Source organism: Lutjanus erythropterus, chromosome 14 (genome assembly GCF_056507025.1).
Source record: "Lutjanus erythropterus isolate fLutEry1 chromosome 14, fLutEry1.hap2, whole genome shotgun sequence".
Lineage (NCBI taxonomy): Eukaryota > Metazoa > Chordata > Actinopteri > Lutjaniformes > Lutjanidae > Lutjanus > Lutjanus erythropterus.
Genome location: NC_139330.1, coordinates 5,061,024 through 5,083,778, shown reverse-complemented (window position 1 = coordinate 5,083,778; position 22,755 = coordinate 5,061,024). Strand labels below are relative to the sequence as shown.

The window sequence follows — 22,755 nt, the reverse complement described above, 5'->3', positions numbered from 1 at the left end:
AGAACCAGGAGGCAACTCTCAAAAGACATTCAAAATAAGGGACAAGCATTCAAAAATATGGAGTTTGGTAGCTTTCATGTAATCCCTGAAAAGTATCAGGCAGACGGAGCAGGTTTCCAACCTGATTATTCTGTGATGTCACAACTGGAAAAGGTTAAGAACCACTATTTTTTACTTTGTCGCCTCTGTAATACACTGACTCTGGATGAATAAGTGCCTAATACCCCCTATTCCTTTATGATAAGAATCCATCATACAGCAATAAAGATATATTTAACAATTTGATGCAGGATAGTGAATTATCTAAAAAGGTGGTCAGGTATCTTACTGATGTATACCTAAATGCACTGGTTCATGTGTGTAGCTCTACTGTACTGGAGGCGCATCATATTGTGAGAGGTTTGTTCACTCATAACCACTAAGGCACACATGTAATTGAAGTGGGACGGCCCTACACAGTGGTGATTACCTATTCTCCAGCATCACACACTGTTGGGCTCGGGCACTTTAATCTTTCTTTATGAAAATGACTATTCAGACAGTAATAGCAGCATTTAAGGAGCGCTGCCTACAGATCCCATCAGTGGGGTTTCAAAGAACTGTGATTGCCCTCCCCTCCCCCACCGCCACGGCCAGGATGTGATGAAGAACACAGCCTTGCTGAGCCGTAGCCAGATGTGACGTAAGGCCTGAGACAAAGGAATCATAGATGGTCACAAATGAGTTGTTCTATTGTTTTGGCTTCAGTTCATACCAGACACAACCATGTGTCCTCTGAGGTCATTAATGTAAAACGATCTCACTCTTTAAATACATTAAATACACATCATATTTCTCTCTGATGTGTGGTAGATAAAACAGTCCTAGCACGTTTATGGGATTTAATTAGTAGCAAGCATTTATTCTGTCTGTCAGCTCAGACCCACATGATTCCAGGAACAGCGTTTCCTCACTTACTGTAATGACTATTGTGCCACCTTGTGGTGCTTGATAAATTACAGGCATGTGAGTCTGAATACACAAAACACAGTTTCACTCATATTTTAGTACTCGATTAACTCACAAAATAAATGTAAGGGGTGTGCATGTGTAAAGAGTGTGCATACTTAAATATACAAATATATTAATCATATGTTTTCTGTTTTCAGGTCAAACTTGTAAATATCAGGAATGACGACATCACAGATGGAAACCCAAAACTGACCCTGGGATTGATCTGGACCATAATTCTGCACTTTCAGGTCAGTGTTTTCATTGTATTGGTTTGGTCCTTCTTATGGCTTCAATAGCCATGTAATTATGATTATTCATTATCTAGATTGTTGATTATTACTTACTTTTATTACTTACTTTGATTTTCATTCCATTTTCTGCATTGAGGCAAAGCAAGAAAAAGTGTTGTAGCTGTTGTAAAATTTCCATCGGCAGTAAATTTCATTGCCATTTGAAAGGAGCACATATGAAGTTGTTGCATGTGTTATATTACTCTCAATACTTGAGAGTCTTAAAAGTTTTAGTTTAAGTGCCTTGAAAGTGCTTGAAAAATGCTTCAATTTTAGTCATATGAAGCTGTATGAACCCTGTATCGTCTGTTGTATATTTTGGACATTTGAATGCAGATGATCTTCAACAGCGTTGCTTTATTTCAGTGTACAGAAGTGCTAGTATGTTTTGGGAATTAGTTGTGTAATAAATTGTCAAACGCCCTCCAGATTAATGCCTTTATGATGACTTCACACCGACACCCACACCCACCCACCCGGTGGATGTTTGCAATTGTGACCACAAGGTGTCAAAGTTGTGCAGCATACATCATGCTGAGCGTTGTGACTGCTGTGTTACTCACTGACGGTGATAGTGCAATAAATGTTGTTAGTGTTCTTCTGGCTCACTTTAGTGTCTGTTGGATTCAGTTCGAGTTGTAACTTGAGACGTTTACATCACATAGCTCCTCATAGTAGAAATGTCTTGGTATTCACTGGATGTATTGAATTTGTGTGAAGTGAAAAAGACTTGAAAGTAGATTTGTTTTGTCTGTGCAAGACATGAAATTTAAACTAGATCTAAATCATCTTTATCAGACTAATATCTTAAACAATATTATTGAAATCATGTTACTAAAGCACTGCCAAAACTGATTTGTTAATGGTTTGTGACGCATGAGATAACTTTAGCTTCTTCCTCATTAGCTTCCACTTCAGTTGTTTTTTGTGGAATGGAAATGTCTGGAAAATTTAAAGAATTTCTAGATCTTGAAAAGTTGTTCAAATCATAAAATATAGGATGAATTATTGTTCAGCTCCATATATTGTGATCTCTATATTGTAATGCACATGCAATGACAGTAGACTGACTGAATGTGGAAAAAATGAGACATTGATCGAATCGATGGTTCCTTAATTGTGAATATACCTGTACTTCTTTACACTAAGAAAGGAAAGAATTTGGAGGTGTTGTTATTTATAGGTATTATGCAAAGATATATGAATGGTCTGGCCCACTTGAGAACAAATGGGGTTACACTGTATGGCTAAGTTCACACTGCAAGCCTCTGTGTGAAGTCGTCATGGTCCTGAAATGAACCACATGCGCAAAACAGCACTAACAAAGACTTTACAGTTCACACACAGCTATGATGCTGCCATACCAAAGTAAATATGAAGGCAGTGTTTACGGTTTCATTTGTAAGTTGATGTGCAGTGGAAGTCAGCAAATTTGTGGGCAGATAAGAAACAGCTTCAGAGAAACAGGTTGGTCCAAAAGTTCAGGATGTCGGAGGCTACTTTTAACTGTCAGTACCTCTGGTCTATACAGCTCCCTGCATGTTCTCAAAATGTTCTTTCAGTGAATACTTTTTATTGCTGGAATGACATAAATGCCAAGTGAGCTGCTCTGTGTGTGCATGCCACGAGCATCCAGGTGTCCACAGAAGTATTTACTGTATCTCTCCGAAATCTAACAGCATGCAGAAACGTCATACTTTGACCACTTTTTACTCAAGCTCCCCCCTTCTCTCTCCCCTCTCCTCCTCCTCTCTGACTGTCTTGCATTGGATTATTAATATCTTTGGCTCTTGCTACATCACTCAGTTGTTGGTTAGGACAGGAATATTGTAATAGTCTGTCAGACTTGCAGCTTCGTAGTGAGTTAGTGTGTTATTTCAGAACAAGAATACACCCATGTGACTAATGCCCCTCAATGAAATAATGGGGGAGAGAAAGTAGTTAATATAATTTCTCCTGGTCTCAAACGCGCTGACAGGTAGCGTCAGTGGTGATGCCAACACCTGCTGCTGTCAGTCTCACGCAAGCCCTCGAGCAGTTGATCCAGCAGCAATGGGCCTGTTTCTTCTTGACTTTGAAGAATAGCAGGGCACTTCAGGATAAAATGTTGTGCTTTAGGCGTAGGATACCTTTGGCATTATTATATAAGCACAGCTGACAGCAGATTGACATGTATGAACTTTTATATGAGTGGGTTTGCCTTAAGTATCCAGAGGACAGAGGTTGTTTTGGGGACATTCTTATAAATGTGCTTTCCTTATTGCTGCAGGCATTATTTTTTTAATACTAACTTATATAACCTGACTGCACTGACAGGCTGTGTGTCCGGTTGTGTTTCACTCTCTATGTCATAACTGTTTACTGACTGACATTATTCATTGTTTGCAGACAAGAAGTTGATTTCATTACACAAAGCTGCCACTGTTACTGTGTTCTTCACCATGGTGAACATGCTGTATTTTTACCTGGAACGTGGTGTTGAGAAGTTGAAATGTTGTGTAAACATAAATACAAACAGAATGCGATAATTTGCAAATCCTTTTTAACCTATATTCAAATGAGTATGGTACAAAGACAAGATATTTAATGTTAAAACTGATAAACTTTATTGTTTTTTGGGGATATGCACTCATTCTGAATTCGATGCCAACAAGATGCTCCAAAAAGTTGGGAGAGGAGCATGTTTACCGCTGTGATACATCAACTTTTCTTTTAATAACACTCAGTCAGCGTCTGGCAACTGAGGACACTAATTATTGAAGTTTTGAAAGTGAAATTCTTTCAATTTCTGTAAAATGTGTTGTTCGTCTTGCATTCACTGATGTCACAGGATGCAGGAAGAACTACAGGCTGTTTCAGCTTGACTGTCTAGTTTTTGCGTCTTGGTAGCCAGGGGCCATGCTCAATGAGTATTTTTGTCACCTAACTTTATGTTTTGGCCAACAAAGTAATAGGTATATGCTAGTGGGTTGATAATATGGTGCAATGCATCCTGGTACATGTGGGCACTGCTGCACAGCTTTATGAGCAGGAAAAGTCTATTTCCTTGATCAAAATAACAAACACTGTGGAATTTATTGTTTCCACTGACCACATTTAACATCAACACTGGCTGCATAGTCACATGAGAAGCACCAAAATTTCCTTTTACAGCAACAGCTTTCCACAGACCTTGTTGTGAGTGGTTTCATGTATGAACTACTTTCTTTCTTACATGAAACTGCTCACAACAAGGTTTGTGGATTATCTTGAGTAACTGGGTCATGATTTCTGGAAAGAGACACTGGTGTTGAATTGTTCAGATATATTTTTTGGCACTTTGAGCACCACACGCCGAGAACCATTTTTGTCATTATATTGGAGAGAAGTCAGACATCTTTATGGGCGATATCTCCAAAACTCAGCAACTCACACCAAAACTATCTAGACAGATAAATAGCACTAGGCCCGAGGAAAAATATGTATTTTTGATTTTTGGGGTGAACTGTGGCTTTAAAACATTGTCATTTAAAAATAACACATCAAGTAAGGCTATAAAAGTCATAGAAATGCTATTAACCTTAATTTTACTGTAATGTAACATGCAGAAATATAATCTAATAGTGCAATAAATTTGATAGTTTGACCACAAGCTGTCCATAAGTAGCAGTTGGAGTAATCAGCATACTGTAGTTTGAACTGTGTGGGCTGTCAGGTGACTTTGACCTTCAGGGAAACTTCATTGGCGTTCAAATATTGTAAGCTCAGAGTGACACTGTTATTTTTAGTTGAGCTGTGTGGTGGCATTACATTTACTCTTTCACACACTGATAATTTCTCTTTTTGCCATGTAATAACAGTAATGATAGCTCTCTCTTCAGTAGGCTTGCGTCACGCTCTGTCAGCCACTGTTATCTTATAGTTGTTGTAATGGTTTTATATGGTGAATCACTTCCTGGTCAGAGCATTTGCCCCCTTGTGAACTGCAGTGGTGGTGATCTGCTCAGATAATAGTGTTTGTTCAAACCATTGGACTTAAGCCCCACCTCTGGCTCTACCATTGTACGTAGCTTGATTAATAGACAAAGTGAAAGCACTTTGTTGTCCAGCTCGGATTTGCCTCTGCTCCTGCTGCTCTCGTTGACCTACGCTGTTTTGTTTTTCAAAGCCTTTCTGACCGGCTGGGACTCTGTTCTGCTCCATGCAGCCAAACGTGCTGAGCCAAAGTTTCTCACAGTAGAACCACCTCTCTCATTACAGACACAAATATTAGGAAACCCAAGAGGCATCTGTGACGTGTGCATGTTTACTGTGCAGACTCAGAAGCAGACAGGCCAGCCTGAAACAGGTCTGTCCACAAACCTTTTTCACTCCTGCTCAGCTGAGAGCTATATGCACGTGGGTTACGTCTGTGTGTGTGCATTTATGGCGTTTGGGCTGGATTAGCAAAGCAAGAGAAATGTTTCAAAGGTCAGAAAGGATTCCAATGTCAGAGGAGAGACCCAAGAGAGAGCGTGCGAGCAAGAGCGTGTGAGCAAGAGAGAAACGCAGTGAGAGCAAGAGAGACAGAGAGGCTGACCAGTTCTCAGCTGTGAGTCTCTGGGAGTCAATGAAAGGAAAAAGTCAACTCTGCTCTGAGTGGAGCTTTATCTCTGGCTGCCGGGGTGTCTGCCACCGCTTATTGTGTGCTAGTGGCACTGTGTGAAAATGACTTTCTGTCAATGGGATCGTAGCTCTTCAGATCAAGCGGAGCTCACTGGATACTTTGCATGAAAACAAGTCGTTCAGTCGATGGGTAAGAGACTACATGACTGTCAGCCATGGGAAACATCTGTGGCTGTGTGCGAGGCCCTAAAGAGGAATGCTATGTTGACCCCAAGAAAGCTCCACTGAGCCCTGAATCTAAAGAGCTCAAAGGCCGTCGCTACTTTCAGAGGAAGAAGAGGAAATCTGAGGAATTTCAGCCTGTTGAATCTCCCAGGAGTCCTGGAAGTCAGGCTGTGACAAGCGAGGCCATCTGCAGTAGCGTTGAGCCTCAAGATGGCCCAGATGGGAACATACAGGAGTCCCAAGCAGAGCTGGAAAAGCCATCAGTGGTGGAGACACATCTATCCAGGCAAGAAAGCCTCAGCAGGGGTGTCTATGTTGGAGAGGTACCAGTTTTAATCCTCAGAGATCCCCATAATAACCCTCTTGGCAAGAAGTTAGCTTACAGGTTGAGAAGGTTTTCCGCCGAGCAGACGGAGGACGGTGACAGAAGCAGGTCCACTGTAGAAGGAAAACTTCACGGCATTAACACGACCTCCAGAGGAGCCTCAGCTAAGGATGGACTTCTCGTGAAGAAGCTGATACAGCGCCAGTTAAGGAGGGCTGTTAGCTTTGGAGCGGTGGAGCACACACTGCGGACTCTGAGGGGTAATGACAGACCCGGGAGTGAGGAAACGTTTGCCAAGATTATATGGGGCTCTCAAGCACACAGGAGGAGGAGACGGAGGGCCTCCACCTGCTCTGGTTACGTGGAACATCTTCCAGCTCCTGCCAAATGTATTTCCACCCAACAGGAGGTAAAGTTATAACTTGTTATTTATAGCCACTGGGGGTGTGATGTATCATGGATTAATAAGAGGTTTGATTGGGGTATAGTGTAACCTCAGAATTGCAGAGCTGGCGTTTAAATCATGGGAGTGAAGCACTACAGTGAAAATATCAGCTTAAATAAAGCAGTTCTGTAGAGCAAATGCATTTTGTTAAACTTATCTCTCATTATATAATTTTAGATCCCATCAGCTCGGTCCATTGTAGCATGTTATAACATCACTGTGCTGTCTGTCTGTCAGTGTTCACAGTCATTCTGGACACAGAATAACTCAAAAATCATACATTATTAAATATATGTGAATGTAAAAAGTACTTACTGACAACATCATTAGATTTATGTGAAACCTGCGTTGAAATATTCATGCTGCTCATCTCTATGCAGAGACAGAAGCAGTATATTGACATCAGACCTGGGATTTCATCATTTTTGGGTCAAAGACACTTGGACCTCAGTGGCCAAATGTCAGGACAGCAAGTCCATCGGATAAGGTCCACAGATATAATATAATTAATTTGACTTCAGGGTTAAGCATGATTTTATTATTATTCTTTTCTAATTGGTTAATGCTAAGCACAGGGACACTGGAAGTCAGTCAGAGGTCAGTCTATATCATGAAACCATACTAAATGATGTGTGATGTATGATGAGATAGTATCTTAAAATAATGAGAAACTTTATCAGTATAGTCACTGAATAATAATGAGAAAGTTTCTCATTTTGAGATACCAACTCATTATTTTGAGATTGTAGGTTATTTTTTTTAGATACTAACTCATTATATTATGATCATAAGTCATTATTTTGAGATAATAAGGCATTATTTTGGTATAAGTGTAAAACACAGACTTGTAGAGTAACATTTGACTTCATGGTCAAAGAAAGTTTGATCATGTTGACACTTCTTCTGTCCATATTTTTTTTTTGTTTGTTTGTTTTTCAGTGGTTCACACCAGGCTTGAAATCAAACCCTCCACTGATTATGTGTGCAGTGTCTTTAATTGATATTGTCCAGTCAGAATGGCAAGAAAAGACACTGGTGTCTAAAAACTGTACTGAAAGGAAAGAGGCAGAGGAGTAAATGGCAGAAGAAGCTGAAGCTGTGTAGGTGGGGACATTAAGGCCATCCACAGGGCAGATAACTTTTTGAGGGGCATACGGCCAATGTGAAGGGGAACAGCGGCCATGACGCCCATAGCTGCCATGAAATTCCTGCCCCGGCTGACATTAACGTTTTTGTTAAAGCCCAATCAATAATTGGCCAGAGAGCATCTGCTGATACTGAGACACATCTCATGTCTTCAGCCCTCGTGATATCTCTACGAGACTTTCAGACGTCCAGACAGGTACCATGAGTATGACTGCTGGCTCCAGGCAGCATGTCTGCCCGTCACTGAGCATCCGTCAGTCTTTAGCCACCTTTGTTCCTCTCTGTATCTCACTCATCCTCACACACATATGTGTGAACAAATGAACTCTAGGAAAGCCCAGATGGTTGTCTTTAAAAAATCAGACTGTGGAATCTGGATGATTGGATTGATTAATGGAATATGATATATGATGAGTGAATTATGTCCGAATACTGATAATGGATTGGTCCCAACTCTAGCAGGGTTCTATTGTTTATTTTTCAGTTTTATTGGTGGGGTTTTGGTTTTGTTGAGCACATTCAGGACATAAATTATGTCTTATTGTATTAATTATTAGGGATCTCACTAAAACAGGTGGTCATGCTTGATATTAGTTTGATTACAGTGTGACATTAGGAGGCTAAAGTGTGTGACAGTAATGGTAAGACCACTGCAGGGTTGTTGCTAATGGCTGCCAGAGTTTGTATGAAAACTGGCACATTATAAAGTCTGCTGATGACACAGTGACAGTCAGCCTTTTGCAGGAGCAGGGACATGGAGCTGTAGTTTAAGACTTTATATTGTGGTGGCAACAGTCATTTCTTCATCTTCAGCAACAATAAAAATACAGAGGACATGAAGGTTCATTTTAGGAAATCTCTCCCTCATTCAACATCAGCTGTTATGTGTCTCTCTGAAATCACTCTGGAGGATAATTACAACTATCTTGGTGCAGTTATTGATAACAAAATGTGTTTTGAGTCTAATGCTAATTTTGCTTGTAAGAAAGTAAACAGCATCTTTATTTTCTGAGGAAGATTAACTCTTTTTAATGTTTGTGGATCCACAGAGGACCACTACAGGCTTACTGAATCTGTTTTTTTTTTTTTTTTGCATGTTGTTTGTTTGGGAACCAACCTGTTCAGTAGAAACAGTCTTGTTCAGTGTCCAGTAAAATTTTGCTCTTCAACATTCATACTGAACACATTTTAAGTTTAGTCATCTTTTGTGTTCCAGCTAGACTAAAATGATAAAATCAACATTTGATTTGGTGGCTGTAGGCCTGTTTAATTCCAGTTGTACTCTTCCTTAGGAGGAAAGGAACTTAAATATTTTGTTGAGGTTGGAGGCCCCTTTGGACATAAGCAGTAATGTTTCCACCATAATAACCACAAAAGAAGAAAATTATCAGAGTAAACATCTCTTCCTGCTTCTTTTTAAATTTTAAATAACCTTTGACTCACTGTAACTCCTCTTGTCTTACAAACTTATGTAGGTCATATAGAAGCATCAGTATTAAATTAAGACGGGTTCATACCCAGTTAAAAACTCCTTGCAGCAGCTTTAACTGGATTATATAAATATTGCAGGCTGTGGAAGGTACAATCTGCATAAACTCGTCTGTCAGCCGATAATCTGGCATTTTGAGATAACTGGCATCGGCCAGCGCTTGGACTCAAGAGGTCGATGTGTCTGCAGACACATCTGCAGGCAGCCTCGTCTTTGTGGCTGCTGTGGAACAATGTTAATGCTCTGCCTTGTTGGTTTTGAGGAGGTGGTGAAAAAGTTCATTTTGAGCCCTGTACTCGGTCTCATGCATCCTGTTGTAAACGTTTGCCTGAATTTCCTCAGTCACCATCATCTTTTAGAAATGTTAACACATTTATTCTTAGCCTAAATGCCAGTAAATTAAATCTAAAACTATTTCTGTTTCTCATGTTAAATTTTATAATGTATAGAATAATAGAGTTGAATGGTGTCACTTCTGACATACTGTAATCAGCTCTCCCTTAAATTCCAGTGAAATTTACAGCATAACCCAATTTCATAAGTTTCTATTTTATTAATTGATAGAAAATCAATCTAAAACAACGTCTTGCTGGCTAAGACAACATATGAGACATATGAGACTCTAATGTGCCTGGAATAATGGCATTAAACATGACTTTTGTTTTGACATTGGCTGACCTGCTCTCTAAATATTGGGCACTGGGAATTAAAAACCCAGCCGACCACTAATCTTCTTCAGGATGGTGTTATTTGTGTCTGTGTTAATCTTATCTGAGCTGCAGGGCTTCGTTTGCCTGACAATCTGTTTTTCACTGCTGTGTTTATGACTGATGGCACCTGGCTGCAACACCCCCCCCCCCAGGGTACAGCAGAGATTGATTGATTGATTGGTTCATTTATTGATTGATTGAGGTTCATCTTGTAAAAATACCCCGTGTTTTTCTGTTCTTGGTTTTTGTTCAAACCATGTTGTGACTTAATTTTCCCTGTGACATGGAAAATGGAAACAAACTTTTTGACATGTGCTTTCCAACTCAGTAGTTTCCCTCATTCTGTGTCATAATTTTGGTAGTCCGGGATGTGTTTTATAAGAAAATAAATTCTACAAAGACTTGAATCAACATAGGTGTAAGTGATGTGAATCGTACTCTTGTACTCTTGTCAAATATGTTTTAAACTCAGTGTGCAAACAACACAGTGGAACTCAACCTGTGAAATTCAACCTCAGCTGTTTGTTTGAGGTCATCTTAATGATCAGTATAACATGTTGTAAAACTATTTATCACACAACTCTTATCTCACACTTCTGACCTGCTCGCATTTTCCATGTTTCAAGTGTGAACACAACAGCTAATTAACCAGATAAAGACACTTTGGCCACATTTTATTTTACACTACACTGGTCAGATGTAACAAACTGTACTTTGTATTAAACTGGATGAAGATGAGAGATAATATGTTCTTTATTGGTCAATAAATAATCATAGCTGTACCTTAATTAGACACTGTAGACCCAATGGTACACCAATAACACATGATAAGCTGTATTTGTATAAAATTAGAAAAAAAAAATTATTAGTCAGTATTAGGCCCTCTAATAAAGTCTAATGAGGGTCTCAGTAGAGCTGAGTGATATAACTGAGAAATTCATCACAATAAAATGTTGATACAGATAATTATTGAAGGTGGTGTCAGTAGGATTTATCAGAGCTGTCCATAAACGCATCCAGATGTCAAATATCAATGTTTTAGGTTGGTAAAATGTCCCAAGCACAGCAAAACCATTAGAAAAAATAAGGAAATACAGGCAGAAGGCAGAGTCTCTGCAGATTCAGTCACCAGCTGTTAATTTAATGTGGTAGTTTTCTTAAAGCTGTGATGTGTGGTGTTGTTTCATTTGATTACATGATATTTTAAGGTGTTGCTGATCACTCTCACAGGGTTATTATTTACAAATGTGTGGCTTATATTTTCAAGCCTCCACAACTTCACATTTAATATCAGTGCATCTTATATTTTACATCATTTCATATTTTCTTTGTGACAGATCTCGGAGATCCACGTGACAGGGGAGTCCGAGGACATGACAGCCAAGGAGAGGCTGCTGCTCTGGTCCAAGCAGATAACAGAGGGCTACGTAGGTGTACGGTGTGACAACTTCACAACCTCCTGGAGGGACGGGAGGCTATTTAACGCCATCATTCATAAATACAGGTAAGGAACTGCAGGGTTTTTTTCGGAACAGTAAAGTTATATAGTGGGTTTAGTGTTTTTTTTTTTTTTTTTTTATTACTTTATTGCAGGTTTTCAAATTACAGCTTACCAAATTCATCACTTATTTGATTCATCCTGACACATTTATACTTTTGTAAGCAGAGAGACTGAAGGGAATTGAATAAAGATAGGGAAACAAACAAGGGAAAGAGTGGAAAAAGGGGATGGTGGGTCCTTCTGTACTCTCTTAATTTTAATTTATTTCTTTGAATTTTATCGTTCATCTATCCATTTGTTTCTTCGACCCATTTACTCTAATTTCTTATGAATTCCTCTTGGCTGTTTCTCAACCTATAAATGTTTCTGTCCATTTCTTTAATGTCTTCTACTGTTAATTTCCAAGCATTAATAGATGGTGATTTAACATCCATCCAGTTCTGTGTAATTTGTTTCAATGCAGCTATGAGTGTAATTGTTTAAAAATATTTTCTCCTCTGTTTCTGATGGAATGATACCCAGTATTGTAGGTTCAGTGGTCTTCTAGTTAGCATGTCCTGTTTTTCATTGCCTTACTGGTCTTTCTTTCTCTCTATCGCAGGCCGGACATGGTTGACATGAGCCGTGTTTCGACACAGACCAATCGATCAAATTTGGAGCATGCGTTTTGTGTAGCTGAGCAGCTGGGGGTGGCCAGACTCCTGGACCCCGAGGGTGAGAACCATACACACTGTCATGTTTGGTTTGACTCAGAAAAACACTCTGAAAACATTAAACACCTTTGTGCTATAAATCATATGGAATGAAGTAGAGCCCAGTTGATATTGGTGAGTGATATTATCAACACGATATTGGCTTTTCACAGCTATATTGGTCAGTAGTGTCATATATGTTGTCCAGTGTGGGTCAGTATGAAAACAGAACATAATGCTGATTGTTTTTCATACTTTGCCAGCCTTGACACCTCAAAAAATGGAGGGTTTTGAAACCAAACCGGGGGGTCTGGTGGTCCTCGCGGTTTCATAGACATTGTTTCCTGCATTCTGGTGACTTTAAAAGAATGAAAATAAGAAAACAATAAGTAATGTAAAACAGATGCAAACAGATGCCTGCAGATGACATATAAATGACAATATTAGCTGGAAATCACAATGGGAACACAGAATTTAGCTTTACCTAGTAGTTCAATTTCAAATTTGATTACAGTAACCCAGAAAATAATATTATAGAAATGTATTTTCTAAGGGAATATTAATTAGGCTGCTCTGAGAGAAAAATGTGTCCCTTTCCTGTAAAACTTTCTTTAAGAAAAACAAAAGTTGGCAAACAGGAGTCTCATGGGAAAATTGTGAGGGTTAGCAAGTATGTTGCTTATATTTGTTAGCTTTGTTAGCTTAGCTATTTGATCAGGTTTAATATATGCATATATTTTGCTCTATTTGTGTTTTTTTTACATAGAGTTATTTTATTTAATTATTAAAATACCTGTGAAAGTGATCTTTGATATAATTTTGGACAATTAAGTTTATTGCTAAACTGTAAAATATCCTGCATGAAATCCACTTTTTATGAGCTATGAAAAAGTTTTTCATAATTTTTCAGATGATCCAGTGGCTTTATAAATGGTTTGTTTGACTTAAAAAATAGAAGAAGGGAGATAAGGAGATAAGTTTTTTTCACTGGACAGTGATGATATATTCTATATCCTTTAAAAAGAATATCAGCCAATATACTGATTTCAGATTTTCTTTACTCCCTGGTATTGGTAATGGCATCGAGCATAATAATCCAGTGTCGGTCAGGCTGCAGAGTGAAGCTTGGATTTGACGAATAACTCCTCTGAGCACAGATCATTTGTTTTCATCTGTTGTATTTCTGGCTTTCACTTCCCTCCTCAGACATGGACGTTCAGTCTCCAGATGAAAAGTCAGTCATCACGTACGTCTCAACGCTGTACGACGCCTTCCCCAAAGTACCTGAAGGTGTTGATGGAATCAGTCCTAATGTAAGTTGATGACACCGGTAATGCCACCCAAAACAAGAAGTGCTGAAAAGTGCTGTATTGCTGATCATCGTTTTTCTCTGAACAGGATGTTGATATCAAATGGGTGGAGTACCAGAACATGATCAAATACCTCAGCCAGTGGATCAAACACAATGTGGCCATAATGTCAGACAGATCATTCCCCAACAACCCTGTGGAACTCAAGGTACTGAGGATTTTAATTATTATTATTATTAGCTTTATTTTGCATAAGCTGAGCCTCAGTTGTCTTATTTTACAGAGTGCTTAGACTCTTCAAATTGTGTCAGTCAGGGGAAGGATAATTGTCTGCTTCAGATAACTCATGTGCAGCGTCTATCTGCTGTAACTGAGCCTTAAAGTGATATTGATGGATCTGAGAGAGCAGCAGCATCCATTTACTGCAAGAAGTCGATAGCTTTTATCAGTGAAGCACTTTTATGCAGTTGTCTTAAAGACAAGGAGAGAGTATGGACACATGCTTAGAGACATTTCTCCTGGTTCATCTGTTCTGATGCTTCGCGGTACAAGTGTAGAAAAACTTATGAGAAGTCTTTGTTTTCTTTTACAGGCACTTTATACACAGTATCTGCAGTTTAAAGAACATGAAATCCCTCTGAAAGAGAACGAGAAGACGAAAATCAAAAATCTCTATAAAATGCTTGAGGTAAACAAATGCAAAACAGAAATGCATGTTACTTTGATCCTCTTTGTCTTATTCAGTGTAGTGATAATAAGTCTGTGTTTGTGCTGCATCTGACAGATGTGGATCGAGTTTGGACGTATTCAGTTACCCCCGGGTCATCACCCGAACGACGTGGAGAAGGAATGGGGTAAATTAATTGTCGCCATGCTGGAGAGAGAGAAGAGCCTGAGGCCTGAAGTGGAGAGGTATGTGCAGCCACTGAGCGTATTGATCCTGTCTGACTAATGTATAATCTTTATAGTGCTTATAACCTAATATTACTCATTACTTATCAGCCAAAAGTCACCATATAAGTAACAGTATTTAAAGGAGAAACCTGTAATAGACTTACTGAAATAAATCATAAAATGACCCCAATATGTCATCAGAGATCAAGGAAACATGCTTAGTTGAAACACTCACCACTTTGACAACAACACTACAGCCGCAGTGTCCTTTGAAATTTCCATTCTGGGCCATAATAACTGTTATTGTTTGCCAATTTCTCATTAATTAGAGTTCAAATTAATGCTGAATGTTTGCTAAATGAGTGCAGTGTCTATTTAAGAGTCATTAGAAATCATTAATAATCCTTTGGAAGGATTAGATGTTTGTAGTGGTTAAATTGAGCGATGTGTTAATGGAGTTTGGCAGGCAGTGAGACAGGCAGTCAGTGAACTCAAACACTAGAGTGTGTATTTTCAGAGCAGTGGGCTTTTGTTTTCAGGATGGTGGGGTTAGCTTTCCTTCGACAGACAACTGACAATTATAAACTGCTGATCAACTTGTCGTCACTTGTTACTGTCACATTATAATGTTGTGCCCGTCTTGTGCTCCTGCAGCCTGTCTGAACTTCCCTGAGTCTGAGGAGGAGGGGGTGGGTGTAAACAACTTGCTTCAACTATAGATTGTATATTAAATAGGATTTCAGCCTGTTGAAGGTCCAGCTTGCTATTTGGACTGCAGCACTCATTTTTCCTTTGAGTGACATAACTAAAACTAGTGGTTAATGTGACAAAATATGCAAGTGTTTGGAGCAACGTACAAGGATTTAAAGTGAGAACAATTGTAGTCATGTGCTGCTTTACAGAATGAAAAGCTTTTCATGCAGAATGTACAGAAAGCAGCAAATATCCCACATGAGTCAGCATAACATTTTGTGAGGTTGGTGCAGGCGGAGTGCTCCAGCATCATATTACAAGCCGACTGATGTCTTTGCTTGAAACCGAACACTGAGAGTCAGTGTTTATGTCAGAGTTTGGTTTTTCGTTATTAAAGTAGAAATCCCCTGACCAATGCACACTATGATATGATTTCTATCAACATGTTCATGAGCTGTTATAAACAGTGATCAGATTTACTGCAGCCAAAGTGCACGGCTTGCATACAGTAAGGTTGAGTTTTGTTTCACTTTGACAGATGATCGAGTGTTTTGTAGAATAAGCAACAAACAAGTGAATCTTGTATAATAAACACATGAAAGTGCCCTCTTGGATGCCCCTGTGATAGATGAAATATAATAAAGTGCCTTCAAGGGTGGCCCAGTATCCAGGACAACATGTTAAACTGGCTTCTAGGGTGCATTTCCAGTGGAGAAAACATGATGAGGTGCCCCTGTAAGCGCCCTTCTAGAGGAGAAAAAGTAGTGCTGTGCCATATTTGTTAAAAACAATTTTAATCCAAACCAGGGATTGGAACTGTTTCGCCATAAATGCATCACAACGTTTGGTACGCTGGTTCCCAATGCAAACAGGTGGTGCCCGTTTTATTTTTTGCTCCTGCCCCTCTAAAAGTCAGAGTCCACCACTGTCTGGGTGTGATTGTGCATGTTTACCGTGGTTTGATTGTACATGTGTGCTGCTTTGTTGACTGAGTTCTCCTGAATTCCCAAGACAAATTTCTCATAAAGGAGACAATAAAGGCTAATCTAATCTAATCTTACCTGAACTTTAAAAAGGCACACAGATACATTTTATGCTTCATTGAAGATATTTGCTGAAATATTAAAGAGTGACTGCTTTCTTATAGGCAGGCTCAGTCAAGTTTCCATCTGTGTTTGTTTGCAGTATATCTTATTGCTATGGAAACTCTAATGTCACCTTTCTTATATCCAAATTCTCTGTTGACAATAGTTTAGACAAGTTTACATCCCCATTCCTGCCTGCGTGGTCTATAAACACAGCATATTTACGGCATTAATCTTGGGTGTGGTGAAACCTGGCAGAAACAGCAATTTACCACAGTTTGGCAGCACTTTATACAGTCTCAGCTCATATAAAGGTGAGCTGTCTCAACCTGCTGTTTAATTTTTTCCCCAAAGGCGGCACATTATTCTAGGGTGGGATTCATTTTACACGCTCCTCACCTGGCTGTGTGCCGCTATAAATATGAGCACGTTGAAGGCAGCTCCATCAGTCAGGTGTGCGAATGCTTGAAGCTGGGATCCTTTCAGGGGGATCATTAGGATGAGAAATGTAACAGTGATTGTTTTTAGTGGCTGGGAGTAGCTGCATGTAAAGTAAGATGGCCTATTTGGGTGGGTTCTCAAATGTTAGCAACAGCAGCTTCACCAGTTTTGGCTCCAATGACACCGTCCTCACTGAGCCGTTACAGATCAACAGCTCAGTCTTTCTCAATAACAACATTGCCTATGGATCCAGGTGAGGTTACAGTGCATCTGACTGTTTTTACTGACAGCTGTAAACTCACAGTTTCATCTGTTTTGTTTTTGCAGGCTTGAGATGCTGCAGCAGATTGCCAACAGGGTCCAGCGGGATTGTGTCAACGGAGAGGACAAGCTGGCGTTGGCGAGAACGGCCCTGCAGTCTGTGAGTTTTATGCAATTTCTGTTTGACTTTTTTTAAACAATATTTTTTAGGTGTTTTTTTTTACAGTTACAGTACAAGTAAAAAGTTTTCTTGAAATTATACAGTGTGCAAAGCTTCATCAAAGCAGAGATGAGCTACTTTGAAGAATATAAAATATCAAAGAGCAAAATACTTTTTTTAATATTTGTAATAATATATAATAATCAGCAGGTGTGTAGGAGAAGACCATGAGTTGTAAAAAGCAAAAAGGCTCTTGCACACTGTCTTCTGCACTTGCAATCAAATATTTAATAACAGTGTGGTCGCAAGAGCCTTTTATATTTTTTTGCTTGCTACATAATTCCATGTGTCATAGTTTTAATGTCTCCAGCATTAATCTACAATGTAGAAAAATAATTAAAGAAAGAAAGAAAAAATATAAATATATAACAAAAATGACATACTAAAAACACAGACTTTGCAGAAAATGCAGTAAACCATCAAATCAGCAGGAAAGGAAACAAAAACATGGTGATGAAAATAATATGCAGATATTACAGAGTAATTAGAATGTGCAGTTTTTTTTTAAGATCACGTGGGTTATTGTACTTAATAATCTTATATCTGCTGCCCTGCCCCACCCCCCACCACAGTCTTTTGCTTTGTTGATAATTACCAGCATTTTGTTCAATAAAACTCCATGAAGCTCCCCCAGATATTTTCAAAAACTTCCAGCTTTCCTTTCTTAGTGTATGTTTGCTTTTCTGAAGCGACACAGGTTGTAAGAGTCACAAGTTTATTAGTGCATGATCACTCTTCTTTGTATTAAAATCACAAAAAATACCACAGGTTGTAAATTCTTTGTCTTAAGGTTTGAGTCTTTTCTTTTCTTCTGCTAAAGGATGCAAAACGTCTCGAGTCTGGTATTCAGTTCCTAAATGAAGCTGAGATCGCCAGCTACCTTTTGGAGTGTGAGAATATCCTCAGACAGCAGGTGGTGGACATCCAGATTCTTCTCGATGGGAAATTCCCCTTTGCAGATCAACTTGTCCAAAGGTAAAGGATATCACTTTCTTCAAAAATAACACATTGAAGTTTCTCGTACATTAAGACATTCTATATTGTTTTTCTTTTTGATTACAGGGTATCAAAACTGCGGGATGACCTCCTCGTCCTCAGAGCCGAGTGTTCGTCTGTCTACAGCAAAGGTCGCACCCTGACAACAGAACAAACCAAAATGATGATCTCAGGCATCACACAAAGCCTGAACTCCGGTTTCTCTCAGAACATCAACACAAGCCTGACACCAGCCCTTACACCTGCACTCACCCCAGGGGGGATAGGAACCCCTGGGTCCACATTCACCTCTAGCCTTACACCGTGCCTCACCCCGTCCCTGACCCCTGCCTTGACCCCCGGCCTGCAGCCTGCCTCAGTCCAGAGCTACATGAATAGCGGTGGCGGCGGCATGGATCCGGGCAGCCTCAGGCATTTGAAACACATGCAAATCCGCAAGCCCTTACTGAAGTCCTCACTGGCAGACCCCAGCATGACAGAGGAGGAGGTCAACATGAAGTTTGTTCAGGACCTCCTGAGCTGGGTGGAAGAGATGCAGGTGAGTTATCATAAGTTTGTTTATAATGTGCTGTCCTGCTTTAAATAAGTGTGTACAACATATATATATATATATTTATACATATATATATATATTTTGTTTTGTTTTGTTTTAAAGTTGCAGCTGGATCGTTCAGAGTGGGGATCTGATTTGCCAAGTGTGGAAATGCATTTAGAGAACCACAAAAGTGTGCACAGAGCCATTGAAGAGTTTCAGATGAGTCTTAAAGAGGCCAAACTGAGTGAGGTGAGTGTTTTGAAAACTGACTTTTCTTTCTTAGATAAACTTGAATCTTTGAGTTTTAGAAATTAAAAAATGTATTTAAAAAAAATCCTGAGTAAACTCATTGAAGTGAAAGTGAATATAGGTTAGTAATTTAATTTTATCAGTTGCAACCATTTAATTTTCTCTTAGGCCTTTTCCACCTACATGGAACCAGCCCTGTTTTGGTTCCTGCACCTAATTTTGAACTGTACTGAGCATTTCCAGCTGGAAACAAAAAAATAGGTTCAGTAGACTACAACAAGGTTCTAAGGATCTTAAATGGAACCGACTGAAGAATCAGATCTAATTTGGTGGAAAAGGGCCCCCTGTGATTAAATGTTATTTACTGCAGAGGAAACTAAAACCTTGTTTTCTTTTCTTAGATTCAAATGAACATGCCTCTGAAACTAACTTACTCAGACAAACTGAACAAACTGGAGAATCAGTATGAACGGCTGTTGGTAAGTGATCTGTCTCTAATTTAAAATTATGCTGCTATAAATGGTCTAAATTATTAATATACTCTTCGTATTCTGACTTTAATGCATGTCTGTTCCTTCAGAGCTGTTCAAGAGAGCGGCAGAGCAACCTGGAAAGCCTGCATGACTTTGTGTCACAGGCGACTCAGGAGCTCATCTGGCTGAATGAGAAGGAGGAGGAGGAGGTCGCCTTCGACTGGAGCGATCGCAACAGCAACATCTCCAAGAAAAGAGACTACCATGCTGTAAGGCATTTAATTAACCGTAACTTAATCTGTGAAATCTTGCATGCAGACAGAATAACAAAAGCTTGTTCAGACAGTTATTTTGGTGGTTTGGCTAAGATACAGCTAATAACACCTCAGTGAAGGGATTCATGTATTGTTGCCTGAATGATCACCTTCATACTCAGTGCTGTGAGACAGGATATGAGACTCTGAGAGGATGGAGTGACTGGTCCTTTGCTGCGACTGGATGCCAGACATTCTCAGCTTGATGTCTTTCATACAGGACCTGATGAGGGAGCTGGATGAAAAGGAGGAAGTGATCAAGTCTGTGCAGGACAAGGCGGAACGCCTTCTGCTCAAGAACCACCCAGCCCGGCTCACGATTGAAGTAAATAAGCCCTTTTTCTGTATACTCAGCTCTGCGGTCAGTGCAACAATTACTAGATTCCGAATTTAATACAGCTGTAGCGTCTCCACCCTGCATTCATCTCACACAGTGATTGAAAGATCGTGAGGTCTTGTAATCTTGTAATTTTCCACCTATTATACCTGGATGTTGTGTGTTGTTTCTCTTGCAGGCGTACAGAGCTGCCATGCAAACACAGTGGAGCTGGATTTTACAGCTCTGTGAATGTGTAGAACAGCATCTCAAGGAGAATGCTGTTTATTTTGAGGTGAGTTTCAGTCCATGGATGACAGCAGCACATCTGGGTACTGTGCTCCTGCATCATGCCTCGTCCCTTTTTTGCTGAAAACAACCACTCTAATTTGACTGGTGGTAAATCATTTTTCCGATGTTTAAATATACTCAGTAACATCACTAACTAACCTGCGATGAAGTGTTTGACACACACACACTGACAGGTCACTTTTATAGACGTTTAGTTTTCCCCCAAAGGGGGGTATTGTCGTGGGGTGTGATGCATGGCTGGTCTCATCCATAGAGCAAAGTGCATTTGTTTTGTCACATCTAATTTCTCTCTCCTTTTTTCTCTGTGCAGTTTTTCAGTGATGCCAAAGAGTCAATGGACTACCTTAAGAACCTGCAAGATGCTATTCAAAGAAAATACAGCTGTGATCGAACAAGCAGCCTCCACAGACTGGAGGACCTCATTCAGGAGTCGATGGTAAACTGATTGAAAGATATTAAGTGTGTGCATGTGGAGGAAGTTGCAAATAAAAACAGATGAAACAACATTTATTTGTGGTATGCTGTGTCCCCAGGATGAGAAGGAGCAGCTTCTGCAGTACCGCAGCACTGTAGCTGGGTTAGTGGGCAGAGCCAAGAATATTGTGCAGCTCAGGCCCAGAAAACCTGAAAGCCCTGTGAGGTCCTCCATCCCTGTTAAAGCCATCTGTGATTACCGTCAGATAGAGGTATACAGGGGTGTTCTGCACCATGTTACAGTACATTTAATCTCAGATTGTTCAAATTTATAGTAAATCTATGCTATGTCTTTCAGATTACCATTTACAAAGATGATGAGTGCGTGTTGGCCAATAACTCTCACCGGGCCAAGTGGAAAGTCATCAACCCTGCAGGGAATGAAGCCATGGTGCCGTCGGTGTGTTTCACTGTTCCTCCACCCAACAAAGAAGCCGTTGATATGGCCACAAGGTGAGATGCTCTGACTCATTTTGTGTCTGGAGTATTCTTTACTTCCAAATGAAGTTTATTTTTGAGCTCAGATGGCTGTTACTGAATGTGAAACCTGACTCTGTTTGGATGAATTATTCATGTCTCCTGTCTCTTCCTGCAGGACTGAGCAGCTGTACCAGAACGTCCTGGCACTGTGGCACCACTCCCACATCAACATGAAGAGTGTGGTGTCTTGGCATTATCTAATGGCTGATATACGAGCCATCCGCAACTGGAATGTGGCCTCGGTATGTCTGAATAAATATGTTTTCCTTTTTAGACTCTTATCGATCACACTTTTCGGTCACACTAATATTACAGTACACTAATGAGACATATCAAATTAGACAAAAACTAGAAATAATATGGTCTATATTAGACCCTATGTCCCTAATAACCCTCTAATAAAGTGTAATAAGAGTCAAATAAAGTTTCTAATACTGAGAACATATTATTTCTAATTTTTTGTCTAATTTGATACAGGAATTTGGTTGTTATGTCTTATTAGTGTACTGTATAATAAAGACTTTTGATCATGATTATTTTAGGAAAAATCCAAAGTGCATATCTGTCTTATTGTCACTTCTGTTCCTCTAACTGCTGCAGATTAAGACCATGTTACCTGGTGAGCATCAGCAGGTCTTAAACAACCTGCAGTCCCACTTTGACGAGTTCCTGGAAGACAGCGAGGAGTCTGAGGTGTTCACAGTGGCAGACTGCGCCCAGCTTGAGAGAGACGTCACTGGCTGCAAGGAGTACTACCAGGAACTACTCCGATCTGCAGAAAGAGGCAAGGCTCACATTCCCCTACTGTTGTTCCCAGCAAGGTGCTGCTGGTGTACGTTGAACACAACACCATGAGGGAAACACATGGCTGTATAAGCCTGCTAAGCCTGAAGTTAATGCCTTTTGGAATTATGTTTTCTTTTTTTTTTTACTGAGTTAAGAGGAGTTTCTAAGCTGATGACTGGCTTTGCTGTGAATGAAAAGCAAACACTGGGATATTGTGAATTTGAGGTTATGAGCCTTAAATAGGGGGAGTATCTGGGAAATATACAGGTTACTTGTTAAGTTGTGATGTTACACAGCAGGGTTCAACATTTATATATTTTTTTGCTTGTCTAGTTGGGCAAGTGGGTCAGAAACCTACTTGCCTAAAGTCAATTTTTACTTGTCCCTGTACAAATCTTTTAATTTACCACTGGTTATCAAATAACAGTGAAGACTCTAGTTAATAGTCATGTTTATTCTCAGGCTGTTACATCCATAAAATGTCAGAAAATAGTGAAAAATGTTCATCCCAGTCTC

General features: G+C 39.7%; 1 protein-coding gene across 1 annotated transcript in view; it reads left to right on the top strand.

Annotated features, from left to right (window-relative positions):
* Window positions 1-22,755, top strand: part of dst (dystonin) — a 138,456-nt gene that overhangs the window by 34,587 nt on the left and 81,114 nt on the right. The window contains exons 6-25 of the mRNA XM_084736527.1: window positions 1,149-1,241; window positions 11,545-11,711; window positions 12,310-12,422; window positions 13,607-13,713; window positions 13,799-13,918; window positions 14,303-14,398; window positions 14,495-14,622; window positions 17,151-17,244; window positions 18,125-18,279; window positions 18,367-18,838; window positions 18,956-19,084; window positions 19,486-19,563; window positions 19,665-19,826; window positions 20,092-20,196; window positions 20,387-20,482; window positions 20,810-20,935; window positions 21,033-21,185; window positions 21,272-21,426; window positions 21,569-21,695; window positions 22,054-22,237. Of these exons, the coding sequence (XP_084592653.1) occupies window positions 1,149-1,241; window positions 11,545-11,711; window positions 12,310-12,422; window positions 13,607-13,713; window positions 13,799-13,918; window positions 14,303-14,398; window positions 14,495-14,622; window positions 17,151-17,244; window positions 18,125-18,279; window positions 18,367-18,838; window positions 18,956-19,084; window positions 19,486-19,563; window positions 19,665-19,826; window positions 20,092-20,196; window positions 20,387-20,482; window positions 20,810-20,935; window positions 21,033-21,185; window positions 21,272-21,426; window positions 21,569-21,695; window positions 22,054-22,237 (2,860 nt within the window). The remainder of the gene's footprint in view (window positions 1-1,148; window positions 1,242-11,544; window positions 11,712-12,309; window positions 12,423-13,606; window positions 13,714-13,798; window positions 13,919-14,302; window positions 14,399-14,494; window positions 14,623-17,150; window positions 17,245-18,124; window positions 18,280-18,366; window positions 18,839-18,955; window positions 19,085-19,485; window positions 19,564-19,664; window positions 19,827-20,091; window positions 20,197-20,386; window positions 20,483-20,809; window positions 20,936-21,032; window positions 21,186-21,271; window positions 21,427-21,568; window positions 21,696-22,053; window positions 22,238-22,755) is intronic.